This window comes from Anomaloglossus baeobatrachus, chromosome 9, assembly GCF_048569485.1.
Source record: "Anomaloglossus baeobatrachus isolate aAnoBae1 chromosome 9, aAnoBae1.hap1, whole genome shotgun sequence".
NCBI lineage: Eukaryota > Metazoa > Chordata > Amphibia > Anura > Aromobatidae > Anomaloglossus > Anomaloglossus baeobatrachus.
In genome coordinates this window covers 37,335,106-37,362,086 of record NC_134361.1, presented here as the reverse complement: position 1 = coordinate 37,362,086, position 26,981 = coordinate 37,335,106, and the positions used below count along the sequence as shown (strand labels likewise).

The 26,981-nt window shown below is 52.5% G+C and overlaps 1 protein-coding gene across 1 annotated transcript in view; it reads left to right on the top strand.

The window, feature by feature from the left end:
* HNRNPUL1 (heterogeneous nuclear ribonucleoprotein U like 1) overlaps positions 1-26,981 on the top strand; it is a 126,952-nt gene that overhangs the window by 20,545 nt on the left and 79,426 nt on the right. Inside the window, exons 2-6 of the mRNA XM_075323550.1 lie at positions 6,411-6,551; positions 8,370-8,514; positions 8,668-8,744; positions 26,527-26,666; positions 26,743-26,842. Coding sequence (XP_075179665.1) covers positions 6,411-6,551; positions 8,370-8,514; positions 8,668-8,744; positions 26,527-26,666; positions 26,743-26,842 — 603 coding nt within the window. The remainder of the gene's footprint in view (positions 1-6,410; positions 6,552-8,369; positions 8,515-8,667; positions 8,745-26,526; positions 26,667-26,742; positions 26,843-26,981) is intronic.

The window sequence follows — 26,981 nt, the reverse complement described above, 5'->3', positions numbered from 1 at the left end:
AGAATATACATATGTCAGAGTACAGTTACAGATAAAGCATGGTTTTCAAACAGGTATGCAATTCAATCAGTTACCTTGTGCGTCTGGCCACAGGGGGGCGCTGTAGACCAGGTTTCCAGGAACTCTCTCACAGGTCTTTCCCAACCAGGCCCCCGAGCAGAAGAACCCTGGAAAATGGCCGAAGTAGGGTTATCAACCTGGGCAGATCCAGGTCCCCTCCTACCTTAGTGACCTCACAGGGAAGCACTGCCACTCCCCCTGCATGGATCAGAATTATCCAGCAAAGGGGATATTGGCCATAACTTTGCCTGGGAGCGTCGTAGGCAGACGCCAATGCTCTCATTGTGACAGTTATGAATTTAGCTACAGAACGAGGGGACTCATGACCTGTCTGCCAGTTCCCCATTGGCTGATATCACGCCTGGGGCATCTCCCAATGTCCTGCTCCCATAAAAAGGGGGTGCCGGCATCGTCCACATGCGGAGACACCATTTTTATGGTTGCCATATTTATCGGAAATATGGCTTGCGAGATATGAACCATTTTTTACTGGAGTCGTTCTGTCTGGCTATTTCCATAGCCTGGCTAATGAGATACAACTCTTGTTACAGGGTGACGGCAGGGAGTCATCCTGTGTCCATTGTTCCCACACCACCTCATTTCCATATCACAGGACATGGCCATGGGATTTGTTGCTAAACCAGTTGTGTGAAGGAAAGGGGGGGTGACACCAGGAGAGGGCTTCCTGACATACTTGAATATCATGATTTATCGTCATCTCTCCGGATTTACCTCACACTCCCGTTCTCAGGCCTGCCAGTCAGGGGTAACGACGGGACGGCCGACTGGACGTCGGCAGGGAGGGCTGGAGCATACGTTGGTATCCTCCTTCCCCCTCACTGAGCACTGTGGGGCACCAGTTTTTCAGGTGCTGACCCCCCTTGGTGCCGCAGTGTATATATATATGTTTATTTATATGGTATATGATCTCTCTGTCCGGCAGCATTATTTGCTTTTGGCTGTATACCCTCACTGATTACTCTGCGGACGACATGCTGTTGTCTGCTCTTAAAGAGTAAGGGTGCCAAGGCACTGGCTTATTTTACAACCTGTACCATATTACAGGCAGGTTCCACATACCCTCATTGTGTACAATGCTTGGCCCCGAGGGCACTCACTCAGCCGGAGCCTCCGGCACTGGTGGGACCCTCGGCCAGGTGGTACCGCCGGTTTCCACTGCACAGATGACAGGGACAGAGTTTGCATGTTGGAATCAGCAAATCTCTGAGTAGCTTTCACATTCCAGGACTCAGTCTATGGACAGAGGGTCTGCTAAGATACTGGAAGCCTCGCAGTCCAGACCGATAACACAGGGCCAGGGAGCTGTGAGTTCATCGCTCCCGGGTCCCTCTGGGTCGGTACAACAAGAGGCTCCTGGGGTAACACCCAGATCCCACGGTGAGAAAGCGGGCCCGCTGGGAACCTTCCCCGACTTCATCAGGAGTGCGTGTTTCGATCACTCTAACTCCAGAGGGGCCGTCCAGAAGCACAGAACTTTACGGACAAGCGCTTACTAAGCGCCTTATTGACACGCGTTACCCTTTCCCCCCTGACGTTGTTAAGGGTTGGGCTCAGTGTCACAGGGTGGATTCTCCAGTCTCTAGGCTGGCGGCTAGATCCGTAGTATTAGTGGCAGATGCCATCTCTCACGAATGCCACTGACAGGCAAAATAAAGCTTATGATGAAATCCATCTATGAAGCCATAGTCGCATCTTTTGCTCCAGCCTTCGTAGCCGTGAGGGCACTCCAAGCTATCTCAATTCTCTGGCTGAGATTATTGCGGTTGCACATACCTCTGCCCCGCAGGTTGTGTCCTTCACTTCTCAGGCGTAGGTTTTTTCGTTCTACGCCATGAACGCCGTTCCTGGACTCTGCGAGCCGTACAGCGGTTGCATCCACCAATTCGGTGGCAGTCTGCAGGGCCATGTGGCTACGTGAATGGAAGGCAGGCTCTGCTTCCAAGAAGTTCTTAACCGGTTTGCCATTTTCTGGCGACCGTTTGTTTGGCGAGCAATTGGATGAAGTTACTAGACAGTCCAAGGGAAAGGTATCGTCCTTGCCCCAGTCCAAAGGTTTCGGTGGCAGCAAGGGAGGCAGTTCCCTTGCGCAGTTTCGTCTGCGTCCAATTCTATCGGACACCGCAAATGGGACAGGAGGTCGACGTCCCTAGACAAGAACGTCTCTCTTTCCCTTGCAGCAAAACCTCTCTTCAGTGGTGTCTTCTTTCCACTTCCTGGGCGGAGGAAAAATCCTTCCGGCCCTCAGCTGAGGCTGTGGTCACGACGGAAGCGAGTCTGTCAGGGTGGGGAGCGGTCTTCCTCCACCACTCGGCTCAGGGAACCTGGACTCCGACAGAGTCCTCCCTTCAGATCAATGTTCTGGAGATAAGGGCAGTGGATCTAGCCCTAGAGGTGTTCCAGCGGTGGCTGGAGGGCAGGCAGATCCGAATTCAGTCGGACAACGCCACGACGGTTGCGTACATCAACCACCAGGGCGGCACACGCGCAGTCGTCAAGCCTTCCGAGCAGTTCGGCGGATTCGGCTGTGGGCGGAAGCCACAGCCTCCACCATCTCCGCAGTTCACATCCCGGGCGTAGAAAACTGGGAAGCAGATTTTCTCAGTCGCCAGGGCATGGACGCAGGGGAATGGTCTCTTCACCCGGACGTGTTTCTAGATATCTGTTGCCGCCGGGGAACGCCGGACGTCGATCTAATGGCGTCTCGGCACAACAACAAAGTCCCGGCATTCATGGCTTGGTCCAAGGATCACAGAGCTCTGGCGGCAGACGCGCTAGTTCACGACTGGTCGCAGTTTCGACTGCCTTATGTTTTTCCTCCTCTGGCACTACTGCCCAGAGTGTTACGCAAGATCAGGTCAGACTGTTGCCGCGCCATCCTCGTCGCTCCAGACTGGCCGAGGTGATCGTGGTACCCGGATCTGTGGCACCTCACGGTGGGTCAACCGTGGACACTCCCAGACCGACCAGACTTGCTGCCTCAAGGGCTATATTTCCTTCTGAATTCTGCGGCTCTAAACCTGACTGTGTGACCATTGAGTCCTGGCTCCTAGCGTCATCAGGGATATCTCCAGATGTCATTGCCATCATGAGACAGGCCAGGAAACCAACATCCGCCAAGATCTATCACAGGACTTGGAGGATCTTCTTATCCTGGTGCTCTGATCAGGGTTTTACTCCCTGGCCGTTTGCCTTGCCCACTTTTCTTTCTTTCCTTCAATCCGGAATGGACAAGGGCTTGTCTCTCGGCTCTCTCAAGGGACAAGTATCGGCGCTTTCCGGTCCCACCTTACAAGCGTCCGTTAACACCCTCGGATCTTAACAGGGTGCTGACGACTCTTCAGAAGCCACTTTTCGAGCCGATGCGGGATCTCTCTATCTCGCCTTTCGCAAAGGGTGGCCTTCCTAGTGGCAATCACATCACTCAGAAGAGTGTCTCAGCTAGCAGCGCTGTCATGCAAAGCCCCCTTCCTGGTGTTTCACCAGGATAGGGTGGTTCTATGTCCGGTCCCGGACTTTCTCCCTAAGGTATCCCCGTTTCATCTCAATCAGGATATAGTCTCCCCCTCTTTGGGTCCGCATCCAGTTCACCAATGTGAAAAGGATTTGCATTTATTAGATCTGGTGAGAGCACTCCGGCTCTACATTTCTCGCATGGCGCCCCTGCGCCGGTCTGATGCGCTCTTGTCCTTATCGCGGGCCAGAGTAAGGAATTTCAGGTTTTCAAGTCAACCTTGGCTCGGTGGATCAAGGAACCGATTCTTGAAGCCTACCGTTCTTTTAGGCTTCCGATTCCTGCAGGGCTGAAGGCCCATTCTACCAGAGCCGTCGGTGTCCTGGGCATTGCGACACCAGGCTACGGCTCGGCAGGTGTGTCAGGCAGCTACCTGGTCGAGTCTGCACACTTTCACGAAACACTATCAGGTGCATGCCGATGATTCGGCAGACGCCAGCCTAGGTAGGCGACTCCTTCAGGCGGCAGTTGCCCACCTGTAAGAGGGGGCCGTTTTTCGGCTCTTTTTATCGAGGTATTCTTTTACCCACCCAGGGATTGCTTTTGGACATCCCAATTGTCTGGGTCTCCCAATGGAGCGACAAAGAAGAAGGGAATTTTGTTTACTTACCGTAAATTCCTTTTCTTCTAGCTCCTATTGGGAGACCCAGCACCCGCCCCTATTCCCTTCGGGCTGTTGTTCTTTTGTGTACACATGTTGTTCATGTTGAATTTTTCTTTTGGTTCATGGTCTTCAGTTCTCCGAACATCCTTCGGATTGAATTTACCTTAGACCAATTTATAAGTTTCCTCCTTCCTGCTTTTGCACCAAAACTGAGGAGCCCGTGATGCACGGGAGGGTGTATAGGCAGAGGGGAGGGGTTACACTTTTTAAAGTGTAATACTTTGTGTGGCCTCCGGAGGCAGAAGCTATACACCCAATTGTCTGGGTCTCCCAATAGGAGCTAGAAGAAAAGGAATTTACGGTAAGTAAACAAAATTCCCTTCTTTATGTTCTACAGAGTGGCCTGGGCTCTTTATATACAGGATTCTGGAATACTGTATATATGGACTCACTGGTAGTGGCCGCAGCTCATAAGGGAAAAACCTGGTAACAGGTTCCCTTTAATGCCCCATACACATTAATTGGTTGTCAGCCAAAAGATGGCTCATCTGACCACTATGTCTCCCGTATTCAGGAGCTCCCACCTCTGAGTGGGACATTGCCAATCTCCTGTTCTCCTCCTGACAACTCTTCTGATAAGCCGGTTACCTCCCTGAGATCAAAAAGAAGAGCCCTTAAAATGCAGCAGTCTGTATGTTTCTCTTCCGCAGTATAGTTTTGTCGGGAGAGTCAGGCGGCCCTTCCTTCCTCCGCACCGGCGGTCGGGCGGCCCTTCCTTCCTCCGCGCCGGCGGTCGGGCGGCCCTTCCTTCCTCCGCGCCGGCGGTCGGGCGGCCCTTCCTTCCTCCGCGCCGGCGGTCGGGCGGCCCTTCCTTCCTCCGCGCCGGCGGTCGGGCGGCCCTTCCTTCCTCCGCGCCGGCGGTCGGGCGGCCCTTCCTTCCTCCGCGCCGGCGGTCGGGCGGCCCTTCCTTCCTCCGCGCCGGCGGTCGGGCGGCCCTTCCTTCCTCCGCGCCGGCGGTCGGGCGGCCCTTCCTTCCTCCGCGCCGGCGGTCGGGCGGCCCTTCCTTCCTCCGCGCCGGCGGTCGGGCGGCCCTTCCTTCCTCCGCGCCGGCGGTCGGGCGGCCCTTCCTTCCTCCGCGCCGGCGGTCGGGCGGCCCTTCCTTCCTCCGCGCCGGCGGTCGGGCGGCCCTTCCTTCCTCCGCGCCGGCGGTCGGGCGGCCCTTCCTTCCTCCGCGCCGGCGGTCGGGCGGCCCTTCCTTCCTCCGCGCCGGCGGTCGGGCGGCCCTTCCTTCCTCCGCGCCGGCGGTCGGGCGGCCCTTCCTTCCTCCGCGCCGGCGGTCGGGCGGCCCTTCCTTCCTCCGCGCCGGCGGTCGGGCGGCCCTTCCTTCCTCCGCGCCGGCGGTCGGGCGGCCCTTCCTTCCTCCGCGCCGGCGGTCGGGCGGCCCTTCGTTCCTCCGCGCCGGCGGTCGGCCGGCCCTTCCTTCCTCCGCGCCGGCGGTCGGCCGGCCCTTCGTTCCTCCGCGCCGGCGGTCGGGCGGCCCTTCCTTCCTCCTCCTTATCCCACACTTGTCAGGCGGCCCCCAAAAGGTGACGGGGCCCGTTACCACCACATAAGCAGGTGGAATTGTGCATCATGATGAGCTACTGGTCTACAAAGGGCCCGCTTTCTGTTCCTGCACAGGGGCCTCGTCTGTCGTTTTCGCCAGCGCTCTGAGCTCGCTCTTTTGGCTGAGATGGAATATCATCCGTAGAGTTGAGCAAAAAGATTAGTAAGCTTCCAATGCAGTAGCAATATCAGTAGTCCATGGCCACCAGACAGAAGCCCTGCGACCTCCTCCTACCTGCGACCTCCTATCATCAGGCCCCCACAAATGTCTTCACAGCGCAATAATGTCACGTGGCTGAATCATAAGGGGCACCGGGGATGTTGCACTTTCCTGGTGCGGCTGCCCTGGAATCCCAACAGGTTCGGCAAAACGTTTTGCTCAGCTGTACCCGTAAGATGACACTGATTGCAGCGGTCACGTAATGTCCTCCACTTGAAGAGGGTGCGGGGGGCTGGTAGAGGTTTAATTTTCTTCTAAGACCACCATGGCACATGTGTAAAATATCGCACCAGACATCCCCTTTTAATTTATTTTTGCAGATGGGATATGTGAAAATTAAGACTCGAACCTACAAAAATGTATTGTAAGTCTGCCATCTCTTGTTACAGATTACGGGCACCACGCCCCGGACCATTACGGCCCCCCAGGCGGAGGTTACCCACCATCTCACAGACAAGAAATCAAGCAAGAACGTGACCTGTTTTACGAGAGGCGACCCCTGGAGCAGACTCCTCCTCTGCAGGATACGGGTGAATGAATTATTAATAGCTCTGGATATAGTACCATACAGTGCTGGCCAAAAGTATTGGCACCCCTGCAATTCTGTCAGATAATACTCAGTTTCTTCCTGAAAATGATTGCAATCACAAATTCTTTGATATTATCTTCATTTTAATTCGTCTTCAATGGAAAAAAGAAAAAAACAAATTATCATAAAGCCAAATTGGATATAATTCCACACCAAACATAAAAAATGGGGTGGACAAAAGTATTGGCACTGTTTGAAAAATCCTGTGATGCTTCTCTAATTTGTGTAATTACCAGCACCTGTAACTTACCTGTGGCACCTAACAGGTGTTGGCAATAACTAAATCACACTTGCAGCCAGTTGACATGGATTAAAGTTGACTCAGCCTCTGTCCTGTGTCCTTGTGTGTACCACATTGAGCATGGAGAAAAGAAAGAAGACCAAAGAACTGTCTGAGGACTTGAGAATCCAAATTGTGAGGAAGCATGAGCAATCTCAAGGCTACAAGTCCATCTCCAAAGACCTGAAAGTTCCTGTGTCTACGGTGCGCAGTGTCATCAAGAAGTGTAAAGCCCATGGCACTGTGGCTAACCTCCCTGGATGTGGAAGGAAAAGAAAAATTGACGAGAGATTTCAGCACAAGATTGTGCGGATGGTGGATAAAGAACCTCGACTAACATCCAAACAAGTTCAAGCTGCCCTGAAGTCCGGGGGTACAACAGTGTCAACCCGTACTATCCGTCGGCATCTGAATGAAAAGGGACTGTATGGTAGGATACCCAGGAAGACCCCACTTCTTACCTCGAGACATAAAAAAAGCCAGGCTGGAGTTTGGCAAAGCTTACCTGAGAAAGCCTAAAACGTTTTGGAAGAATGTTCTCTGGTCAGATGAGACAAAAGTAGAGCTTTTTGGGAAAAGCCATCAACATAGAGTTTACAGGAAAAAAAAAAAAAGAGGCATTCAAAGAAAAGAACACAGTCCCTACAGTCAAACATGGCGGAGGTTCCCTGATGTTTTGGGGTTGCTTTGCTGCCTCTGGCACTGGACTGCTTGACCGTGTGCATGGCATTATGAAGTCTAAAGACTACCAACAAATTTTGCATCATAATGTAGGGCCCAGTATGAGAAAGCTGGGTCTCCCTCAGAGGTCATGGGTCTTCCAGCAGGACAATGACCCAAAACACACTTCAAAAAGCACTAGAAAATGGTTTGAGAGAAAGCACTGGAGACTACTAAAGTGGCCAGCAATGAGTCCAGACCTGAACCCCATAGAAGACCTGTGGAGAGATCTCAAAATGGCTAAGGGTGCCAATACTTTTGTCTGGCCCATTTTTGGAGTTTTGTGTGAAATGATCAATGATTTGATTTTTGTTTCATTCTCTTTTGTGTTTTTTTTCATTGCAAGCAAAATAAATGAAGATAATTAATACCAAAGAATTTGTGATTGCAATCATTTTCAAGAAGAAACTGAGTAGTATCTGACAGAATTGCAGGGGTGCCAATACTTTGGCCAGCACTGTACATGTGCGGTATTGCTGGGTATTCTGTGGTCTCCCGCTGTTGGGAAGGTATAACTCCACTCATTGCCGGCTGTGGGGACAGACCAGGAGTCCGATCTATGACAGAAGGCAAAGTATGTTATACATCTGTGGCTCTGTACAGCCCCCAGCTGTATAAGGTTGTTATAGGGCACCTATGGGGCCAAAGAAGGCTGCAGTGGTCACTTTAGGGTAGGGGCATGATAATGGGGGTCTGTGACCAATTTCTGGGTGCTCGCCTACATTTATTAATATCCTGATTTTCTATCTCCACCCACAGGGCTGAAAAGTGAGTTTAAGCAGGAAGAGCCCGATCCGGGGTACAAGAGTCCTAACACTGGGGGTCCTCCACAACAATCCTCGAATCGCAAGCGATCATTTGAGGACCGAGGCAGAGGCTACTATGAGCATCGAGATGACCAGAGGTAAGTGGACATATGTGGCCTGAAATTAGCGGTCACTGCTATATTGGCTGCATGTCAGTGATCTCTGGTGACTAATCATCATGATACACAATCAATGTACATGTATCCATCCTCTATGGTGATGTGACGGCGATATTCATGTCTGTCGCGCAGAACGAGGTCCCCGCACGGAGGAACAGCGGACGACGAGGACGAGGCGTTTGATGAGAACTTTGTCGTCCTGGATAATTGTGAGTAAACCGATCAGTGGCATCTTCAGTTCTCCGCATACAAAATAGAAGTGACGTTTCCGACATATTGACACTTAAAGGCCATGTGCCCACGGGGAAAGTGTCCTGTGGATATATCCGCAGCATATCCGCAGGACATTCCGCAGGAGCTCCCAGAAATCCAGAGGACATTCCACAGGAGCTTCCAGAATTCCGCTGGGCATTCCGCGGGAGCGTCCAGAAATCCGCAGGGCATTCCGCGGGAGCGTCCAGAAATCCGCAGGGCATTCCGCGGGAGCTCCCAGAAATCCGCAGGGCATTCCGCGGGAGCTCCCAGAAATCCGCAGGGCATTCCGCGGGAGCTCCCAGAAATCCGCAGGGCATTCCGCGGGAGCTCCCAGAAATCCGCAGGGCATTCCGCGGGAGCTCCCAGAAATCCGCAGGGCATTCCGCGGGAGCTCCCAGAAATCCGCAGGGCATTCCGCGGGAGCTCCCAGAAATCCGCAGGGCATTCCGCGGGAGCTCCCAGAAATCCGCAGGGCATTCCGCGGGAGCTCCCAGAAATCCGCAGGGCATTCCGCGGGAGCTCCCAGAAATCCGCAGGGCATTCCGCGGGAGCTCCCAGAAATCCGCAGGGCATTCCGCGGGAGCTCCCAGAAATCCGCAGGGCATTCTAGAAATCCGCGGGAGCTCCCAGAAATCCGCAGGGCATTCTAGAAATCCGCAGGGCATTCTAGAAATCCGCAGGGCATTCTAGAAATCCGCAGGGCATTCTAGAAATCCGCAGGGCATTCTAGAAATCCGCAGGGCATTCTAGAAATCCGCAGGGCATTCTAGAAATCCGCAGGGCATTCCAGAAATCCGCAAGACAACTTTGTCTGAGTTGTGCTGCGTTTTTGGTGCAGAGGTCCTGTGGATATGCTGCGGGCATTCTGCATTGAGGATACAGTGCCATGGCTTCGGCACTGTATCCTCAATGCAGAACAAGTGCTGGAGTGATCGGTGAGGTCATACTTACTTGTATCGCACAGCAGCTTGGTTTCCGGCTGGCTCCTGGAGAAGATGGGCGGGGCCTGGACGACCTCCGGCTGTCACATGACCGGAGCTCGGGCGGTCACATGCAGGCCCCGCTCCTAGCTCCGTCCCATTCTTCTACACCGAAGGAAGAGTCTCCGGTGTCTTCAATCAAGGCAGGTAAGTATAGAGAGAGCGTGGAATAATCCGCAGGAATAATTGACATGCAGTTACGTGTGGCTGCGGGAAATCTGCAGCATTTTCCGCAGCCGCAAAAAAACGCAGCATTGATACAGCACTCCCCAAATCCCATAGGATAACATGGGGAGTGTCTGTACTTGCGTAAACCTGCGGATTTGTCTGAAAAATCCCGAAAATCCGCAGGTATTTTCTCCTGTGGGCACAGGGCCTTTGGCCGCTCGCGGAGGGGGACGGATCCCGTGAGCGCTGTCAGGAGCAGGACAATGGCTGTCATTTTCTCATAAAAGATAACACATCCATATTGCTGCCACCTTCTAGATCAATGCCGAGGTCCTGGACTTTCACCGGCTGGTCCAACAGAGAAAACAGTAATTTTTTTTGTTCTAGTATTTTACATCTTAGTGATGACCAAATGAGAGGCTAAAACAGAACGCAAGGACCATAAAGCGGCGGGTCCCTGCTCCTGCACCCGACCAGTCTGGGCACTGCCCCTTCTCCAGCCATGAATAAGAATCTATTTTGTGTATACCGTTCCATTGCTGATCTATGTGTTTCCGTGGTTACGGGATAAACTGACAATAGCCTGACAATAGCCTGATTGCGTGACCATACTCTTCCATCTGTCCGTTAATCGCTAAATGCATATATTGACAATAGTCTAGTGCAGGGGTCCCCAACCTGTGGCTTGGGAGCCCAGATGTGGCTCGCCGGCCTACAGCGGTCTACTGGTACTGGGGACTTTTCTGAGCAGCTGCACACAGAAGAGCACATGGGGAAAAAAACAAAAATCGAAAGTTCAAATAGATGCGTTTTTAATTTTAAATTTAATTCTATGTATGATGCAATAAAATCAAGCATCAAAAAACACTGGCATTTAATTAATAAAGACAAGGATCTCTGTGAAATGACAAATGAGGGTCCTTTGATTTCATATAGGCGATGCAAAAACATAGGAGATGTTCTGATAAATAATCGTATTACTACACCCAAACTAGGTACGTGGTTAGACCGAAATAAAATCAAAGGAAACCATAGGTGCGGCGGCTGCCCCTTTTGTGAATATCATTGTACAGGAGACACTTTAAAAATTGGTACTGAGCTATTCAAAATAAAAGATCTTATCACATGTAGGTCTAATTATCTGGTATATGTTATTTTTTGCCCTTGTCAAAAATATTATATAGGTAAAACAATTCGGCCTTTATATGTTCGATTTAGGGAGCATTTTAAGTCTATAACCTCCGGGATAGGTTCTCCACGTTTAATTGCCCATATGCAGGAACATCATAGTGGTAATCCACGCCTTTTAAAATTTGCAGGCGTAATAAAAATTAATCCCTGTCCCACTGGAGGTGATATGCATCGTTCTTTACTCAGAAAAGAATCGAGATTGATTATAGACTTAAATGCTCTCGGTCCCCTTGGCCTGAACGACAAGAATGATTTGTCAGTGTTCCTATAATGCTGGTTTTTTCCTATAAGCCTGTTTTTTATAGTGTTTTTTGAGATGTTTTTGGTTAAACTATAATGAACACTATATTTAATTAATTTTTTACTCTAACTATACCCATGTATGTTACGATTATTTATAATCCATTTTGGAATTGATATGTAATGAGTTTCTATGTGAATTTGATATATGTGCAGCTGGTATATGTTTTTAATTTGCACTTCATTCACGCAAGGATGCTGCACCCAATTCACCTGTTATTTAACCCCTTCACGACCGCGGGCCGTAAAATTACGTCCTATTTTAACGTGACTTAACGACCAGGGACGTAATTTTACGGCCTAAACTTCATTTGATTGCCGTGGCCATAGCAACGGCTTTCAAATGATGTCCCCTGCTGTTTCTTACAGCAGGGGACCTTTGCTTGACCCCAGGGGGGGTGGCATCGCCACCCCCTATCGACGATCGATGTGATTGGCTGTTCAAATCTGAACCGCCAACCACATCGATCGCACTAATTTCGGCAAAAATAATGCCCGAATTAGTGCGATCCTGTGAGATCCAGCTATGAGATGCCGCAGCTGCTGCAGCATATCATAGGTGGACCTCAAACATGCCGCCCCCAGACCCTGCAGCACTGATTGGAGCGATCGTGCTATGACGCGCAATCGCTCCAATCAGTGTGCAGTGGGGCGGTCTGATCTGCCGGTGGCCGCCCTCCCCAGGCCTGTGCTGGCCTGCGAGCCCTCCCCCAACATGGCTGCAGCGTGGAGTGGCTGGTACTTTTGGTACCACGCCACCGCTGCTGCTGCCGCCGCCGCCTCTGATGTCTCCGCCGCTGCAGCTCTAATGGTAAGTATTCCGCTCCCTGCGCGCTCCCGTGAAGGCCCCTGCGCGCTCCCGTGAAGGCCCCTGCGCGCTCCCGTGAAGGCCCCTGCCCGTGCCCCCCCCCCGATCTGCCCCCCTACGCCCCGATCTGCCCCCCTACGCCCCGATCTGCCCCCCCGGCATCCCGATCTGCTACCACCGCTGCTGCTGCAAAGTGAGTACTGTGCTCACTTTGCAGCCCGTGCGCGCTCCCGTGGTGCCCCTGCGCGCTGCCGTGATAGCCCCTGCCGTGCCCCCCCCGCGATCTGCTCCCCCCAACCACCCCCCCCCGCCCCCCCGACATCCCGATCCGCTCCCCCTGCGATCTGACTGCCTCCCCCATTATTTCTATTCTGCTTCTGCAGCTCCCTCTCCGGTCTCCCCCTCTGCTCTCCCCCCCTCTCCCTCTGCTCTCCCCCCCTCCCCCTCTGCTCTCCCCCTCTGCTCTCCCCCCTCCCCCTCTGCTCTCACCCCCCCCTCTCCCCCTCTGCTCTCCCCCGACGTCCTCTTACCTGTCTTCACCGGCCTGATCACATCTGCGTCCATCGCTGGGTCCTTCCTGGGCATTCTGCTGATCTGCCTGCTGCTCCTGTAAAGCTGTCCATCTCTCTGCCATCTATTCCTCTGCAGCTCTTCTGGTCAGTGATCCTCCTGCTAGTCCTCTGGGTACTGTGAGTATAACTTTTTTTTTTTTTTTCCCGTATCCCCTGTCCATTTTTACACCTCATCCGTCCGTGCGTCCCGCCAAGCGCTGATCAGGGATGCAGATAACGGATCGGCATCCCTGCTCAATTTTTGGCGTGACTTTTTTTTCCGTATCCCCGACGCTTTTTGTATCGCATCCGTCCGTGCGTCCCGCCAAGCGCTGATCAGGGATGCAGATAACGGATCGGCATCCATGGTCAATTTTTGGCGTGACTTTTTTTTCCGTATTCACGACGCTTTTTGTATCGCATCCGTCCGTGCGTCCCGCCGAGCGCTGATCAGGGATGCAGATAACGGATCGGCATCCCTGCTCAATTTTTGGCGTGACTTTTTTCCGTATTCGCGACGCTTTTTGTATCGCATCCGTCCGTGCGTCCCGCCGAGCGCAGATCAGGGATGCAGATAACGGATCGGCATCCCTGCTCAATTTTTGGCGTGACTTTTTTTTCCGTATCCCCGACGCTTTTTGTATCGCATCCGTCCGTGCGTCCCGCCGAGCGCTGATTAGGGATGCAGATAACGGATCGGCATCCCTGCTCAATTTTTGGCGTGACTTTTTTCCGTATTTGCGACGCTTTTTGTATCGCATCCGTCCGTGCGTCCCGCCAAGCGCTGATCAGGGATGCACATAACGTATCTGCATCCATGGTCAATTTTTGGCGTGACTTTTTTTTTTTACGTATCCCCGACGCTTTTTTTTATCGCATCCGACCGTGCGTCCTGCAGCGGCCGATCAGTGCACTGCGTTTGAAAAGTCAAATGGCGCTCCTTCTCTTCTGAGCCCCGCCATGCGCTCAAACAATTACTTTCCACCACATATGAGGTATCTGCGTACTCAGGAGAAAATGCACAATACATTTTATGGTGCATTTTTTCCTGTTACCCTTGTGAAAAAAAAAGCTACCTAGTTGAAGCAACCATTTTGTGGTAAAAAAAAAAAAAAAATTCTTTTCACGGCTCAATGCTATAAACTTCTGTGAAGCCCCCAGGTGTTCAAAGTGCTCACCAAACATCTAGAAAAAATATTTGAGGGCTCTAGTTTCCAAAATGGTGTCACTTGTGGGGGAGCTCCACTGTTTAGGCACCATAGGGGGTCTCCAAACGTGACATGGCGTCCGCTAATGATTCCAACCAATTTTGCTGTCAAATGGCGCTCCTTCTCTTCTTAGCCCCGCCATGCGCCCAAACAATTACTTTCCACCACATATGAGGTATCTGCGTACTCAGGAGAAAATGCACAATACATTTTATGGTGCATTTTTTCCTGTTACCCTTGTGAAAAAAAAGCTACCTAGTTGAAGCAACCGTTTTGTGGTAAAAAAAATTTTTTTTCTTTTCACGGCTCAACGCTATAAACTTTTGTGAAGCCCCCAGGGGTTCAAAGTGCTCACCAAACATCTAGAAAAATTATTTGAGGCCTCTAGTTTCCAAAATGGGGTCACTTGTGGGGGAGCTCCATTGTTTAGGCACCTCAGGGGGTCTTCAAACCCGACATGGCGTCCGCTAACAGGTGCAGCTAATTTTGCACTCAAAAATTCAAATGGCGCTCCTTGCCTTCCGAGCACTGCTGTGTGTCCAAACATTTGATTTCCACCACATATGAGGTATCTGCGTACTCAGGAGAAAATGCACAATACATTTTATGGTGCATTTCTTTGTCGCTCCATTGGGAGACCCAGACAATTGGGTGTATAGCTATTGCCTCTGGAGGCCACACAAAGTATTACACTTAAAAGTGTAAGGCCCCTCCCCTTCTGGCTATACACCCCCAGTGGGATCACTGGCTCACCAGTTTTGTGCTTTGTGCGAAGGAGGCAACACATCCACGCATAGCTCCACTTTTTAGTCAGCAGCAGCTGCTGACTATGTCGGATGGAAGAAAAGAGGACACATATAGTGTCCCCAGCATGCTCCCTTCTCACCCCACTGTATGTCGGAGGTGTTTGTAAGGTTGAGGTACCCATTGCGGGTACGGCGGCAGGAGCCCACATGCTGATTCCTTCCCCATCCCTTTTTACAGGGCTCTGGGTGAAGTGGGATTTACCGGTCTCCAGGCACTGAGACCGTGCTCCATCTACAGCCCCTGGAGAAGATGCTGGATGGAGCGGAGTACATCAGGGACATGGCCCTGCTTCCTCAAGGTACTCTGTGTCCCCGTGCATTTGGCGCTCACACCGCAGCATGCTGGGTGTTGTAGTGCGCCGGGGGACATCAGCGCTGCGGCGCCTGTGCCATAGCCTCATTCAGCTTAGCTGAAGCAGGCACACTTATGGGACTCGGCCGCGCCGGCCGCTGGGACTGCGGCACGGCTGGCACTTGTAGTGCGCCGGGGACTTCAGCGCGGCCTGCGCTTTTACGGCGGCCGCGCTGATAACTACAGTCCCCGGCTTTTGCGGCCTGCTTCCGTTCGTTCCCGCCCCCAGACCTGCCAGTCAGGAGAGGGGCGGGACGCTGCCCACGTCTAGGACTCGGGCGCGCCGGCCGCTGGAACAGCGGCGCGGCTGGCACTTGTAGTGCGCCGGGGACTTCAGCGCGGCCCGCGCTTTTACGGCGGCCGCGCTGATAACTCGAGTCCCCGGCTTTTGCGGCCTGCTTTAGTTCGTTCCCGCCCCCAGACCTGCCAGTCAGGAGAGGGGCGGGACGCTGGCCACTTCTAGGGCGGTCGCGCCGGCCGCTGGGACTGCGGCGCGGCTGGCACTTGTGGTGCGCCGGGGACTTCAGCGCGGCCCGCGCTTTTACGGCGGCCGCGCTGTTAACTCGAGTCCCCGGCTTCTGGGCCTAGTCTCCCTTCGTTACCGCCCACAGCCCTGACAGTCAGGGTAGGGGCGTGACGCTGCAAGAGCAGAGCTGAGAGCTGGAGTATGTTTTGCATACTCCACCCCTCTCACTGTGTGCAATTCCCGCACTTTCTCAGGCACGCCCACGGCTTCCTTCTCTACACAAACAGCATTCACTACGGGCTGCAAGCTCTTCTTTAAGAACCAGTCGCACACATTGAGACGCCTCATGCACTTCCTACGTAAGATGGTAGCAATGGAGGCAGTTCCTTTCGCGCAGTTTTACTGCGTCCACTACAATGGGACATTCTCCGCCAATGGGACGAGGAGTCGACGTCCCTCAACAGAGTCGTCGTTCTTTCTCAGGCGGCCAAGGAATCTCTACGGTGGTGGCTTCTTCTCACCTCTTGGTCAAAAAGAAGGTCCTTCCTATCCCCGTCCTGGGCGATAGTTACGACAGACGCGAGTCTATCAGGGTGGGGAGCAGTTTTTCTCCACTACAGCGCTCAGGGTACGTGGACTCAGCAAGAGTCCACTCTTCAGATCAATGTTCTTGAACACAGAGCAGTGTATCTTGCCCTACAATCCTTCCAACAGCGGCTGGAAAGCAAGCATATCCGACTTCAGTCGGACAGCTCCACAGCGGTGGCATACATCAACCACCAAGGAAGAACGCGCAACCGGCAAGCCTTCCAGGAAGTCCGGCAGGTTCTGATGTGGGTGGAAGACACGGCATCCACCATATCCACAATTCACATCCCAAGTGTGGAAACTAGGAAGCTGACTTCCTAAGTCGCTGAGGTGTGGCCGAAAGAGTATGGTCTCCTCACCCGGACGGGTTTCAGGAGATCTGGCGCCGCTGACAGAGGCCGGACGTCGATCTAATGGCGTCACGGCACAACAACAATGTGCCAGCTTCATGGCACGGTTTCACAATCATCGAGCTCTGGCGGCAAACGCCTTAGTTCAGCATTGGTCGCAGTTCCAGCTACCTTAGGTGCCACCTCTGGCATTGTTGCCCAGAGTACTGCGCTAGATCAAGACCGACTGCGGCCGCGCCATCCTCGTCGCTACAAATTGGCCGAGGATGTTGTGGTACTCGGTTCTGTGGTGCCTCATGGTAGGCTAACCGGGGGCACTACCAGACCAATCAGACTGGCTGTCTCAAGGGCCATTCTTCCATTTGAATCCTACGGCCCTCAACCGGATGGTGTGGCATTGAGTCCTGGAACCTAGTGTCGTCAGGTTTACCTCAGGACGTGGTTGCCACCATGAGACAGGCTAGCATACCAACGTCCGCCAAGATTGACCACAGGACGTGGAAGATGTTCTTATCTCGGTGCTCGGCGCAGGGTGTTTCTCCCTGGCCGGTTGCATCGTCTATGTTTCCTTCCTTCCTGCAATCTAGGTAGGAAAATGGGTTGTCGCTCAGTTCCCTTTAGGGACAAGTCTCAGCGCTATCTGTATTTTTTCAGAAACGACGACTTCCTCAGGTACGCACGTTCCTACGGGGAGTTTGTCTTCTCAGCACTCCGTACAAGCGGCCGTTAGAGCCCTGAGATCTGAACAAGGTTCTAATTGCTCTCCAGATGCCGCCTTTCGAGCCTTTGAAGGATGTCTCCCTTCCCGTTTTTCACGGGAAGTGGCCTTCTAGTAACGGTCTCGTCTCTTAGGAGAGTTTCCGAGCTAGCAACGCTCTCATACAAACTCCCTTCCTGGTCCTTCACCAGGACAGGGTAGTTCTGCGTCCGGTTCCGGAATTTCTCCCTAAGGTGGTATCCCATTTTCATATCAATCAGGATATCACCTCACCTTCTTTGTGTCCTCGTCCAGTCCATCAATTTCAGAAAGATTTGCAATCTGTTGGTTCTGGTGAGAGCACTCAGGTTCTACTTCCCGCATGGCGCTCCTGCGCCACCCGGATGCACTCTTTGTCCTTGTCGCTGGTCGGCGTAAACAGTCGCAAGCTTCCAGATCCACCCTTGCTCGGGGGCTCGAGGAACCAATTCTTGAAACCTACAGTTCTACTGGGCTTCTGGTTCTCTCAAGGCCGAAGGCCCATTCTACCAGAGCCGTGGGTGCATCCTGGGCATTACGGCACCAGGCTACGGCTCAGCAGGTGTGTCAGGCACCCACCTGGTCGAGTCTACTTACTTTTACCAAGCATTATCAGATGCATACCTACGCTTCGGCAGACGCCAGCCTAGGTAGATAAGTCATTCAGGCGGCGGTTGGCCACCTGTAGGAGAGGGCCGTTTGACGGCCCTATCATGAGGTATTCTTTTACCCACCCAGGGATTGCTTTTGGACATCCCAATTGTCTGGGTCTCCCAATGGAGCGACAAAGAAGAAGGGAATTTTGTTTACTTACCGTAAATTCCTTTTCTTCTAGCTCCAATTGGGAGACCCAGCACCCGCCCTGTTTTCTCGGGGTTTTTCTGTTTTTTCGGGTACACATGTTGTTCATGTGGTATGGTTCAGTTCTCCGATGTTTCCTCGGATTGAATTGGTCTTTAAACCAGTTATTGGCTTTCCTCCTTCTTGCTTTGGCACTAAAACTGGTGAGCCAGTGATCCCACTGGGGGTGTATAGCCAGAAGGGGAGGGGCCTTACACTTTTAAGTGTAATACTTTGTGTGGCCTCCAGAGGCAATAGCTATACACCCAATTGTCTGGGTCTCCCAATTGGAGCTAGAAGAAAAGGAATTTACGGTAAGTAAACAAAATTCCCTTCTTTTTCCTGTTACCCTTGTGAAAAAAAAAGCTACCTAGTTGAAGCAACCGTTTTGTGGTAAAAAATTTTTTTTTTCTTTTCACGGCTCAACGCTATAAACTTTTGTGAAGCCCCCAGGGGTTCAAAGTGCTCACCAAACATCTAGAAAAATTATTTGAGGCCTCTAGTTTCCAAAATGGGGTCACTTGTGGGGGAGCTCCATTGTTTAGGCACCTCAGGGGGTCTTCAAACCCGACATGGCGTCCGCTAATGAGTGCAGCTAATTTTGCGTTCAAAAATTCAAATGGCGCTCCTTCCCTTCCGAGCTCTGCCGTGCGCCCAAACAATTGATTTTTACCACATATGGGGTATCAGCGTACTCAGGAGAACATGCACAATAAATTGTATTGTGTACTTTCTCTTTTCTCCCTTGTAAAAATGAAAATTTTATGGCTAAAGTAACATTTTTGTGTTAAAAAGTAAAATTTTCATTTTTTCCTTCCACATTGCTTTGGTTCCTGTGAAGCACCTAAAGGGTTAATAATCTTATTGGATGTGGTTTTGAGCAGTGTGAGGGGTGTAGTTTTTAGAATGGGGTCACTTTTGGGTATTTTCTGTCACCTCGGCCTCTCAAAGTCACTTCAAATGTGATGTGGTCCCTAAAAAAATTATTTTGTAAATTTTGTTGGAAAAATGAGAATTTGCTGATGACCTTTGACCCCTTCTAACTTCCTAACGGAAAAAAAATTTGTTTCGAAAATTGCGCTGATGTAAAGTAGACATGTGGGAAATGTTATTTAGTAACTATTTTGTGTGACATATCTCTCAGATTTATGGGCATAAATTTTCAAAGTTTGAAATTTGCGAAATTTTCAAAATTTTCGCCAAATTTCCTAAATTTTCACAAATAAACGCAAAAAATATCGGCCTAAATTTACCACTGACATGAAGTACAATATGTCACGAAAAAACAATGTCAGAATCGCCAGGATCCGTTGAAGCGTTCCAGAGTTATAACCTGTCAAAGTGACACTGGTCAGAATTGCAAAAAATGGCCCGGTCATTAGGGTGTTTTAGTGGCCGGGGGTGAAGGGGTTAAGGGTGGATGCAGCACCTTTGCATGCACTGGACCCGTAGAAGCAAGGTTACTTGCGAAACGGCTGCCGTCGTCCGACGTGGCACCCCCTCATCCTCCCTCACTACCTGTACCCCTGATGTGATCGTGGAATAAAAAGAAAAAAAAAAAAAAAAATATTTTATTCGACCTTTGGAGTGCGACCTTTCATCTCTTCATTGTGGCACATGGGGATGTGTTTATACTGGTGAGACATAGATAATGCTGGGGGTGGGGGGCTTGAAGCTGGGTGCGATAGTGTGGTCAATGTGCACAATGCAAGAATATTAAAAGGGGCTACAGTGGGAACCATGAATGTAAGTATACTGCCTGTAAGGGGCACAGGGTGTCGGTGTGCTTTATTTGGGGAAGCTTTGGATGTTATATCAGGGCTCTTAGTGTCAGTGCGGTGTACGTGAGAGGTGCTGAGGAGGGGCGGGCGGGTTCCGGCGCTGAGGAGGGGCGGGCGGGTTCCGGCGCTGAGGAGGGGCGGGCGGGTTCCGGCGCTGAGGCTGAGGAGGGGCGGGCGGGTTCCGGCGCTGAGGAGGGGCGGGTGGGACTTATCTCCCTCTCTCCTCTGTTGTCGGCTATTGCCATTCTCGCTCTGCACACGCGGTACACCGGTGTAATGTGAGTGCAGTGCGATTTTTCTCTCGCCCCATAGACTTGAATGGGTGAGAGAGAAACAAGGATCGCATTGCACCTGCAGCATGCTGCGATTGTTTTCTCGTTCCGATTAGGGCTGAGAAAATAATCGCTCATGTGTGCTGACACACAGGCTAATATTGGTCCGAGTGGAATGCGATGTTTCTTCGGCGCTCCATTGGGAGACCCAGACGATTGGGTGTATAGCTACTGCCTCCGGAGGCCACACAAAGCACTACACTAAAAAGTGCAAGGCCCCTCCCCTTCTGGCTATACACCCCCCGTGGGATCACGGGCTTGCTCAGTTTTATGCTTTGTGCGAAGGAGGTCAGACATCCACACATAGCTCCACTGTTTAGTCAGCAGTAGCTGCTGACTATGTCGGTTGGAAGAAAAGAGGGCCCATACTAGGGCCCCCAGCATGCTCCCTTCTCACCCCACTTTTGTCGGCGGTGTTTGTTAAGGTTGAGGTACCCATTGTGGGTACGGAGGCTGGAGCCCACATGCTGTTTTCCTTCCCCATCCCCCTGAAGGGCTCTGGTGAAGTGGGATCTTACCGGCCTCCAGACTCTGAGGCCGGGCTCCATCCACAGACCCGGAGATCCTGCTGGATACGGAGCTAGGGTGCCGTCAGGGACAAGGCCCTGCAACATTCAGGTACTCTGTGTCCCCGTGCAGACAGGCACAGACACACTCCAGCGTTGCTGGGTGTTCTAGTGCGCCGGGGACAGTAGCGCTGCGCGCTTGGGGTTATACTCACTGCAGCTTAGCTGAGTGAGTTTATGTGTGGGGAACTACCGCGCCGGCCGCCACGGTGACTGCGGCGCGGCTGAGACTTGTGGTGCGCCGGGGACTTCGCGCCGACCGTGCTTTTACGACGGCAGCGCTTGTAAATCTAGTCCCCGGCTTCTGCGGCCTAGTTACGCTTCGTTCCCGCCCCCAGCCCTGTCACTCAGGGAAGGGGAGAGACGCTGTACAATAGCAGCGCCGAGGGCTGGAGTCTATTTACATACTCCAGCCCTCTCACTGGGCACAGTGGGACGCCAGTTCCCGCTCTTTGTCTGCAGCACGCCCACGGCCCGCCCCTCTTCACAGGACGCTGGCAGCCATTCCTGCACGCAGTCTGAGCTGGAGAACGGACATAGCCCTGGGAGACCCAGACAGGGGATTCTGGCGACCACACACCCGCTCTTAAGCGGGCGGTAAGCAGCACCTAGGTGCTGACCCCACTAGTGCCACAGTGTAGTTTTTTGTGTACTTTTCTCTGTACCTATATATTGCACTGTACGGTCGCTTCTTGGCTTATACCCCTATATTGCTCTGAGGAGACAACAGCATGTCATCCGCAAAAAGCAAGGGTGCCAAGGCACGGGCTTCATATGCTGCCTGTACCGCATGTGGGGCTGATCTACCGGCAGGTTCCCCTGACCCCCATTGTGTGCAATGTTCGGTCCCTGTGCCACTTCGTCAGCCGGAGTCTATGCTAGTAGTGGCCCAGGCAGAGACGCCTGTGAACCCTGCCCCGGTGACGGGGACAGAATTTGCAGTTTTTGCTGATAAGATGTCTGTGACTATGACAAAAATTCTAGAAACCTTGCAGTCCAGGCCGGTCACTCAGACCATGGGCACTGCTGATTCAATGTTCTCCGGTCCCCCTCAGTTGGAATTAATCCGTGCTCCAAGGGGGTCCCAGACATCACAGGCTGAAGGCTCTGACTCGGACGACAGTCCCAGGCAGCCTAAGCGAGCTCGCTGGGAGAGACCCTCGGCGTCCTCACGCTGGTCAGGGTCTCAGCGAGAGGATTCTCTGTATGATGAGACAGAGCTAGGTGATCAGGAGTCTAATCCTGAGACTGCTCTCAACCTGGATACCCCTGATGGTGACGCCATGGTGAATGATCTTATAGCGGCCATCAATAGACTGCTGGATATTTCTCCTCCAGCGGAGGAGGCAGCAGCACAGCAGGAGAAATTCCATTTTAGGTATCCCAAACGTAAATTGAGCTCTTTTCTGGACCACGCGGACTTCAGAGAAGCAGTCCAGAAACACCATGCTTATCCAGATAAGCGTTTCTCCAAACGTCTTAAGGATACACGTTATCCCTTTCCCCCTGACGTGGTCAAACGCTGGACCCAGTGTCCAAAGGTGGACCCCCCAATCTCCAGGCTTGCGGCTAGATCCATAGTTGCAGTGGAAGATGGGGCTTCACTTAAAGATGCCAATGACAGACAGATGGACCTTTGGTTGAAATCTGTCTATGAAGCTATCGGCGCGTCGTTTGCTCCAGCATTCGCAGCCGTGTGGGCACTCCAGGCTATTTCAGCTGGTCTGGCGCAGGTGGACTCTATCATACGTCCATCGGTGCCGCAGGTGGCGTCCTTGACTTCGCAAATGTCTGCGTTTGCGACTTACGCTATCAATGCGGTCTTGGACTCTACCAGCCGTACGTCAATGGCGTCCGCCAACTCGGTGGTTTTACGCAGAGCCTTATGGTTAAAGGAATGGAAAGCAGATTCTGCTTCCAAAAAATGCTTAACCAGTTTGCCATTATCTCAAGACAGGCTGTTTGGTGAGCAATTGGCGGAAATCATTAAACAGTCCAAGGGTAAGGACTCTTCCTTACCCCAGCCTAGATCAAGCAAACCTCAACAGTGGAAGGGACAGTCGAGGTTTCGGTCCTTTCGAGGTTCGGGCAGGACCCAATTCTCCTCGTCCAAAAGGACTCAGAAGGAGCAGAGGAGCTCAGATTCCTGGCGGACTCACTCACGCCCAAAGAAAGCAGCCGGAGGAACCGCTTCCAAGCCGGCTGCCTCATGACTTTCGGCCTCCTCTCTCCGCATCATCGGTCGGTGGCAGGCTCTCCCGCTTTTGCGGCATTTGGCTGCCACAGGTCAAAGACCGGTGGGTAACAGACATTTTGTCTCACGGGTACCGGATAGAATTCAGTTCTCGTCCCCCGCCTCGGTTCTTCAGAACCTCCCCACATCCCGGCCGAACCGATGCTCTTCTGCAAGCGGTGTGCTCGCTAAGGGCAGAGGGAGTGGTGATCCCTGTTCCTCTTCAGGAACGAGGTCAAGGTTTTTACTCCAATCTGTTTGTGGTGCCAAAAAAGGACGGCTCTTTCCGTCCTGTTCTGGACCTAAAACTGCTCAACAAGCACGTGAAAACCAGGCGGTTCCGGATGGAATCCCTCCGCTCCGTCATTGCCTCGATGTCTCAAGGAGATTTCCTAGCATCAATAGACATCAAAGATGCTTATCTCCACGTGCCGATTGCTCCAGAGCACCAGCGTTTTCTACTCTTCGTTATAGGAGACGAACACCTTCAGTTCGTAGCCCTGCCATTTGGTCTGGCGACAGCCCCACGGGTTTTCACCAAGGTCATGGCAGCAGTGGTAGCAGTCTTGCACTCTCAGGGACACTCGGTGATCCCTTACTTGGACGATCTGCTTGTCAAGGCACCCTCTCAAGAGGCATGCCAACACAGCCTGAACGTTACGCTGGAGACTCTCCAGACTTTCGGGTGGATCATCAACTTTTCAAAGTCAAATCTGTCACCGACCCAATCGCTAACATATCTTGGCATGGAGTTTCATACTCTCTCAGCGACAGTGAAGCTTCCGATGGACAAGCAGCGTTCAATACAGTCAGGGGTGCACTCGCTCCTTCAAGGCCAGTCGCACCCCTTAAGACGCCTCATGCACTTCCTGGGGAAGATGGTGGCAGCAATGGAGGCAGTCCCGTTTGCGCAGTTTCATCTGCGCCCACTTCAATGGGACATTCTCCGCCAATGGGACGGGAAGTCGACGTCCTTAGACAGGAAAGTCTCCCTTTCCCAGACGACCAAGGACTCTCTTCAATGGTGGCTTCTTCCCACCTCATTATCACAAGGAAGGTCCTTCCTACCCCCATCCTGGGCGGTGGTCACGACAGACGCGAGTCTGTCAGGGTGGGGAGCAGTTTTTCTCCACCACAGGGCTCAGGGTACGTGGACTCAGCAGGAGTCCACCCTTCAGATCAATGTTCTGGAAATCAGGGCAGTGTATCTTGCCCTACAAGCCTTCCAGCAGTGGCTGGAGGGAAAGCAGATCCGAATTCAGTCGGACAACTCCACAGCGGTGGCATACATCAATCACCAAGGCGGGACACGCAGATTCTGATGTGGGTGGAGGCCACGGCCTCCACCATCTCCGCAGTTCACATCCCCGGCGTAGAAAACTGGGAAGCGGACTTCCTCAGTCGCCAGGGTATGGACGCAGGGGAATGGTCCCTTCACCCGGACGTGTTTCAGGAAATCTGTCGCCGCTGGGGAAGGCCGGACGTCGACCTAATGGCGTCCCGGCACAACAACAAGGTCCCAACGTTCATGGCACGGTCTCGCGATCACAGAGCTCTGGCGGCAGACGCCTTAGTGCAAGATTGGTCGCAGTTCCAACTGCCCTATGTTTTTCCCCCTCTGGCACTCTTGCCCAGACTGCTACGCAAGATCAGGTCCGAGTGCCGCCGCGTCCTTCTCGTCGCCCCAGACTGGCCGAGAAGGTCGTGGTATCCGGATCTGTGGCATCTCACGGTCGGCCAACCGTGGGCGCTACCAGACCGGCCAGACTTACTGTCACAAGGGCCGTTTTTCCATCTGAATTCTGCGGCCCTGAACCTGACTGTGTGGCCATTGAGTCCTGGATACTAGCATCTTCAGGATTATCTCAAGGGGTCGTGGCCACCATGAGACAGGCTAGGAAGCCCACGTCTGCTAAGATCTACCACAGAACGTGGAAGATTTTCTTATCCTGGTGCTCGGCACAGAGAGTGCCCCCCTGGCCATTTGCATTGCCTACTTTTCTTTCCTTCCTGCAATCTGGTTTGGAAAAAGGCTTATCCCTCGGCTCCCTTAAAGGGCAAGTCTCAGCGCTATCGGTATTTTTTCAAAAGCGTCTAGCACGGCTTCCTCAGGTACGCACGTTCCTGCAGGGGGTTTGCCACATCGTCCCTCCGTACAAACGGCCGTTAGATCCATGGGATCTGAACAGGGTACTAGTTACTCTCCAGAAGCCGCCCTTCGAGCCTCTGAAGGATGTTTCACTATCTCGACTTTCACAGAAAGTGGCTTTTCTGGTAGCGGTCACGTCTCTTCGGAGGGTATCCGAGCTGGCAGCGTTGTCATCCAAAGCTCCCTTCCTGGTTTTTCACCAGGACAAGGTAGTGCTGCGCCCGATTCAGGAGTTTCTCCCTAAGGTGGTATCCTCCTTTCATCTCAATCAGGATATCTCCTTACCTTCCTTTTGTCCTCATCCAGTTCATCGTTTTGAAAAGGATTTACATTTGTTGGATCTCGTGAGAGCACTCAGAATCTACATTTCCCGCACGGCGCCCCTGCGCCGCTCGGATGCACTTTTTGTCCTTGTCGCTGGTAAGCGCAAAGGATCGCAGGCTTCCAAATCCACCCTGGCTCGATGGATCAAGGAACCAATTCTTGAAGCCTACCGTTCTGCTGGGCTGCCGATTCCATCAGGGCTGAAGGCCCATTCTACCAGAGCCGTGGGTGCGTCCTGGGCATTACGACACCAGGCTACGGCTCAACAGGTGTGCCAGGCAGCTACCTGGTCGAGTCTGCACACTTTCACCAAACATTATCAGGTGCATACCTACGCTTCGGCGGACGCCAGCCTATTTAGAAGAGTCCTGCAGGCGGCGGTTGCCTCCTCGTAGGAGAGGGCTGTTTTGCAGCTCAAACTTGAGGTATTACTTTACCCACCCAGGGACTGCTTTTGGACGTCCCAATCGTCTGGGTCTCCCAATGGAGCGCCGAAGAAGAAGGGAATTTTGTTACTTACCGTAAATTCCTTTTCTTCTAGCTCCAATTGGGAGACCCAGCACCCGCCCTGTTTCCTTCGGGATTTTTGTTTTTTTCGGGTACACATGTTGTTCATGTTGAACGGTTTCAGTTCTCCGATGTTACTTCGGATTGAATTTGTTTAAACCAGTTATTGGCTTTCCTCCTTCTTGCTTTAGCACTAAAACTGAGCAAGCCCGTGATCCCACGGGGGGTGTATAGCCAGAAGGGGAGGGGCCTTGCACTTTTTAGTGTAGTGCTTTGTGTGGCCTCCGGAGGCAGTAGCTATACACCCAATCGTCTGGGTCTCCCAATTGGAGCTAGAAGAAAAGGAATTTACGGTAAGTAACAAAATTTCCTTCTTTATCACACTCCACTCGCTCCGATTTTCACGCCGTGTGTCTTAGGCCGTCAGGTGAGAAAGGCAGGGGACTCCGGGTGTAGTGCGTATGCCGGCCTTACTTAACATGTCCTTATCTTGCATTCAGATAACAGCGATCTGCACTTCAAGCTCAGCAAAGACCGCGTGGTGGGATTCCCTCTGACCACTCAGGGATTCGCCTACCTCTGGTCCGGAGGTCGTGCCACACATGGGGTGAACAAGGGTCGGGTGTGTTTTGAGATCCGGGTGAGACGCGTGGCTTCCCTTTTCCCTCTGTCTCCGGCTGAGCGATGATCTTCATAGTAATAGCCTTTTCCTTCAGATTACAGAAGAAATTGCTGTGGGGCATCTACCTGCCAGCGAGCCGGATCCTCATGTCGTCCGTGTGGGATGGTCCCTGGACAAAAGCAGCACACAGCTAGGTGAGGCATTTGGGCTGTACCAACTAGACCAGAAAGTTATGTTGTATCTATGCATCTACCAGTGCTGCTTCTTCCTTAACCCCTTCACGACAGGACGATTTTCAGTGTTTGTTTTTTGTTCCTCTTCCGAGAGCCGTCA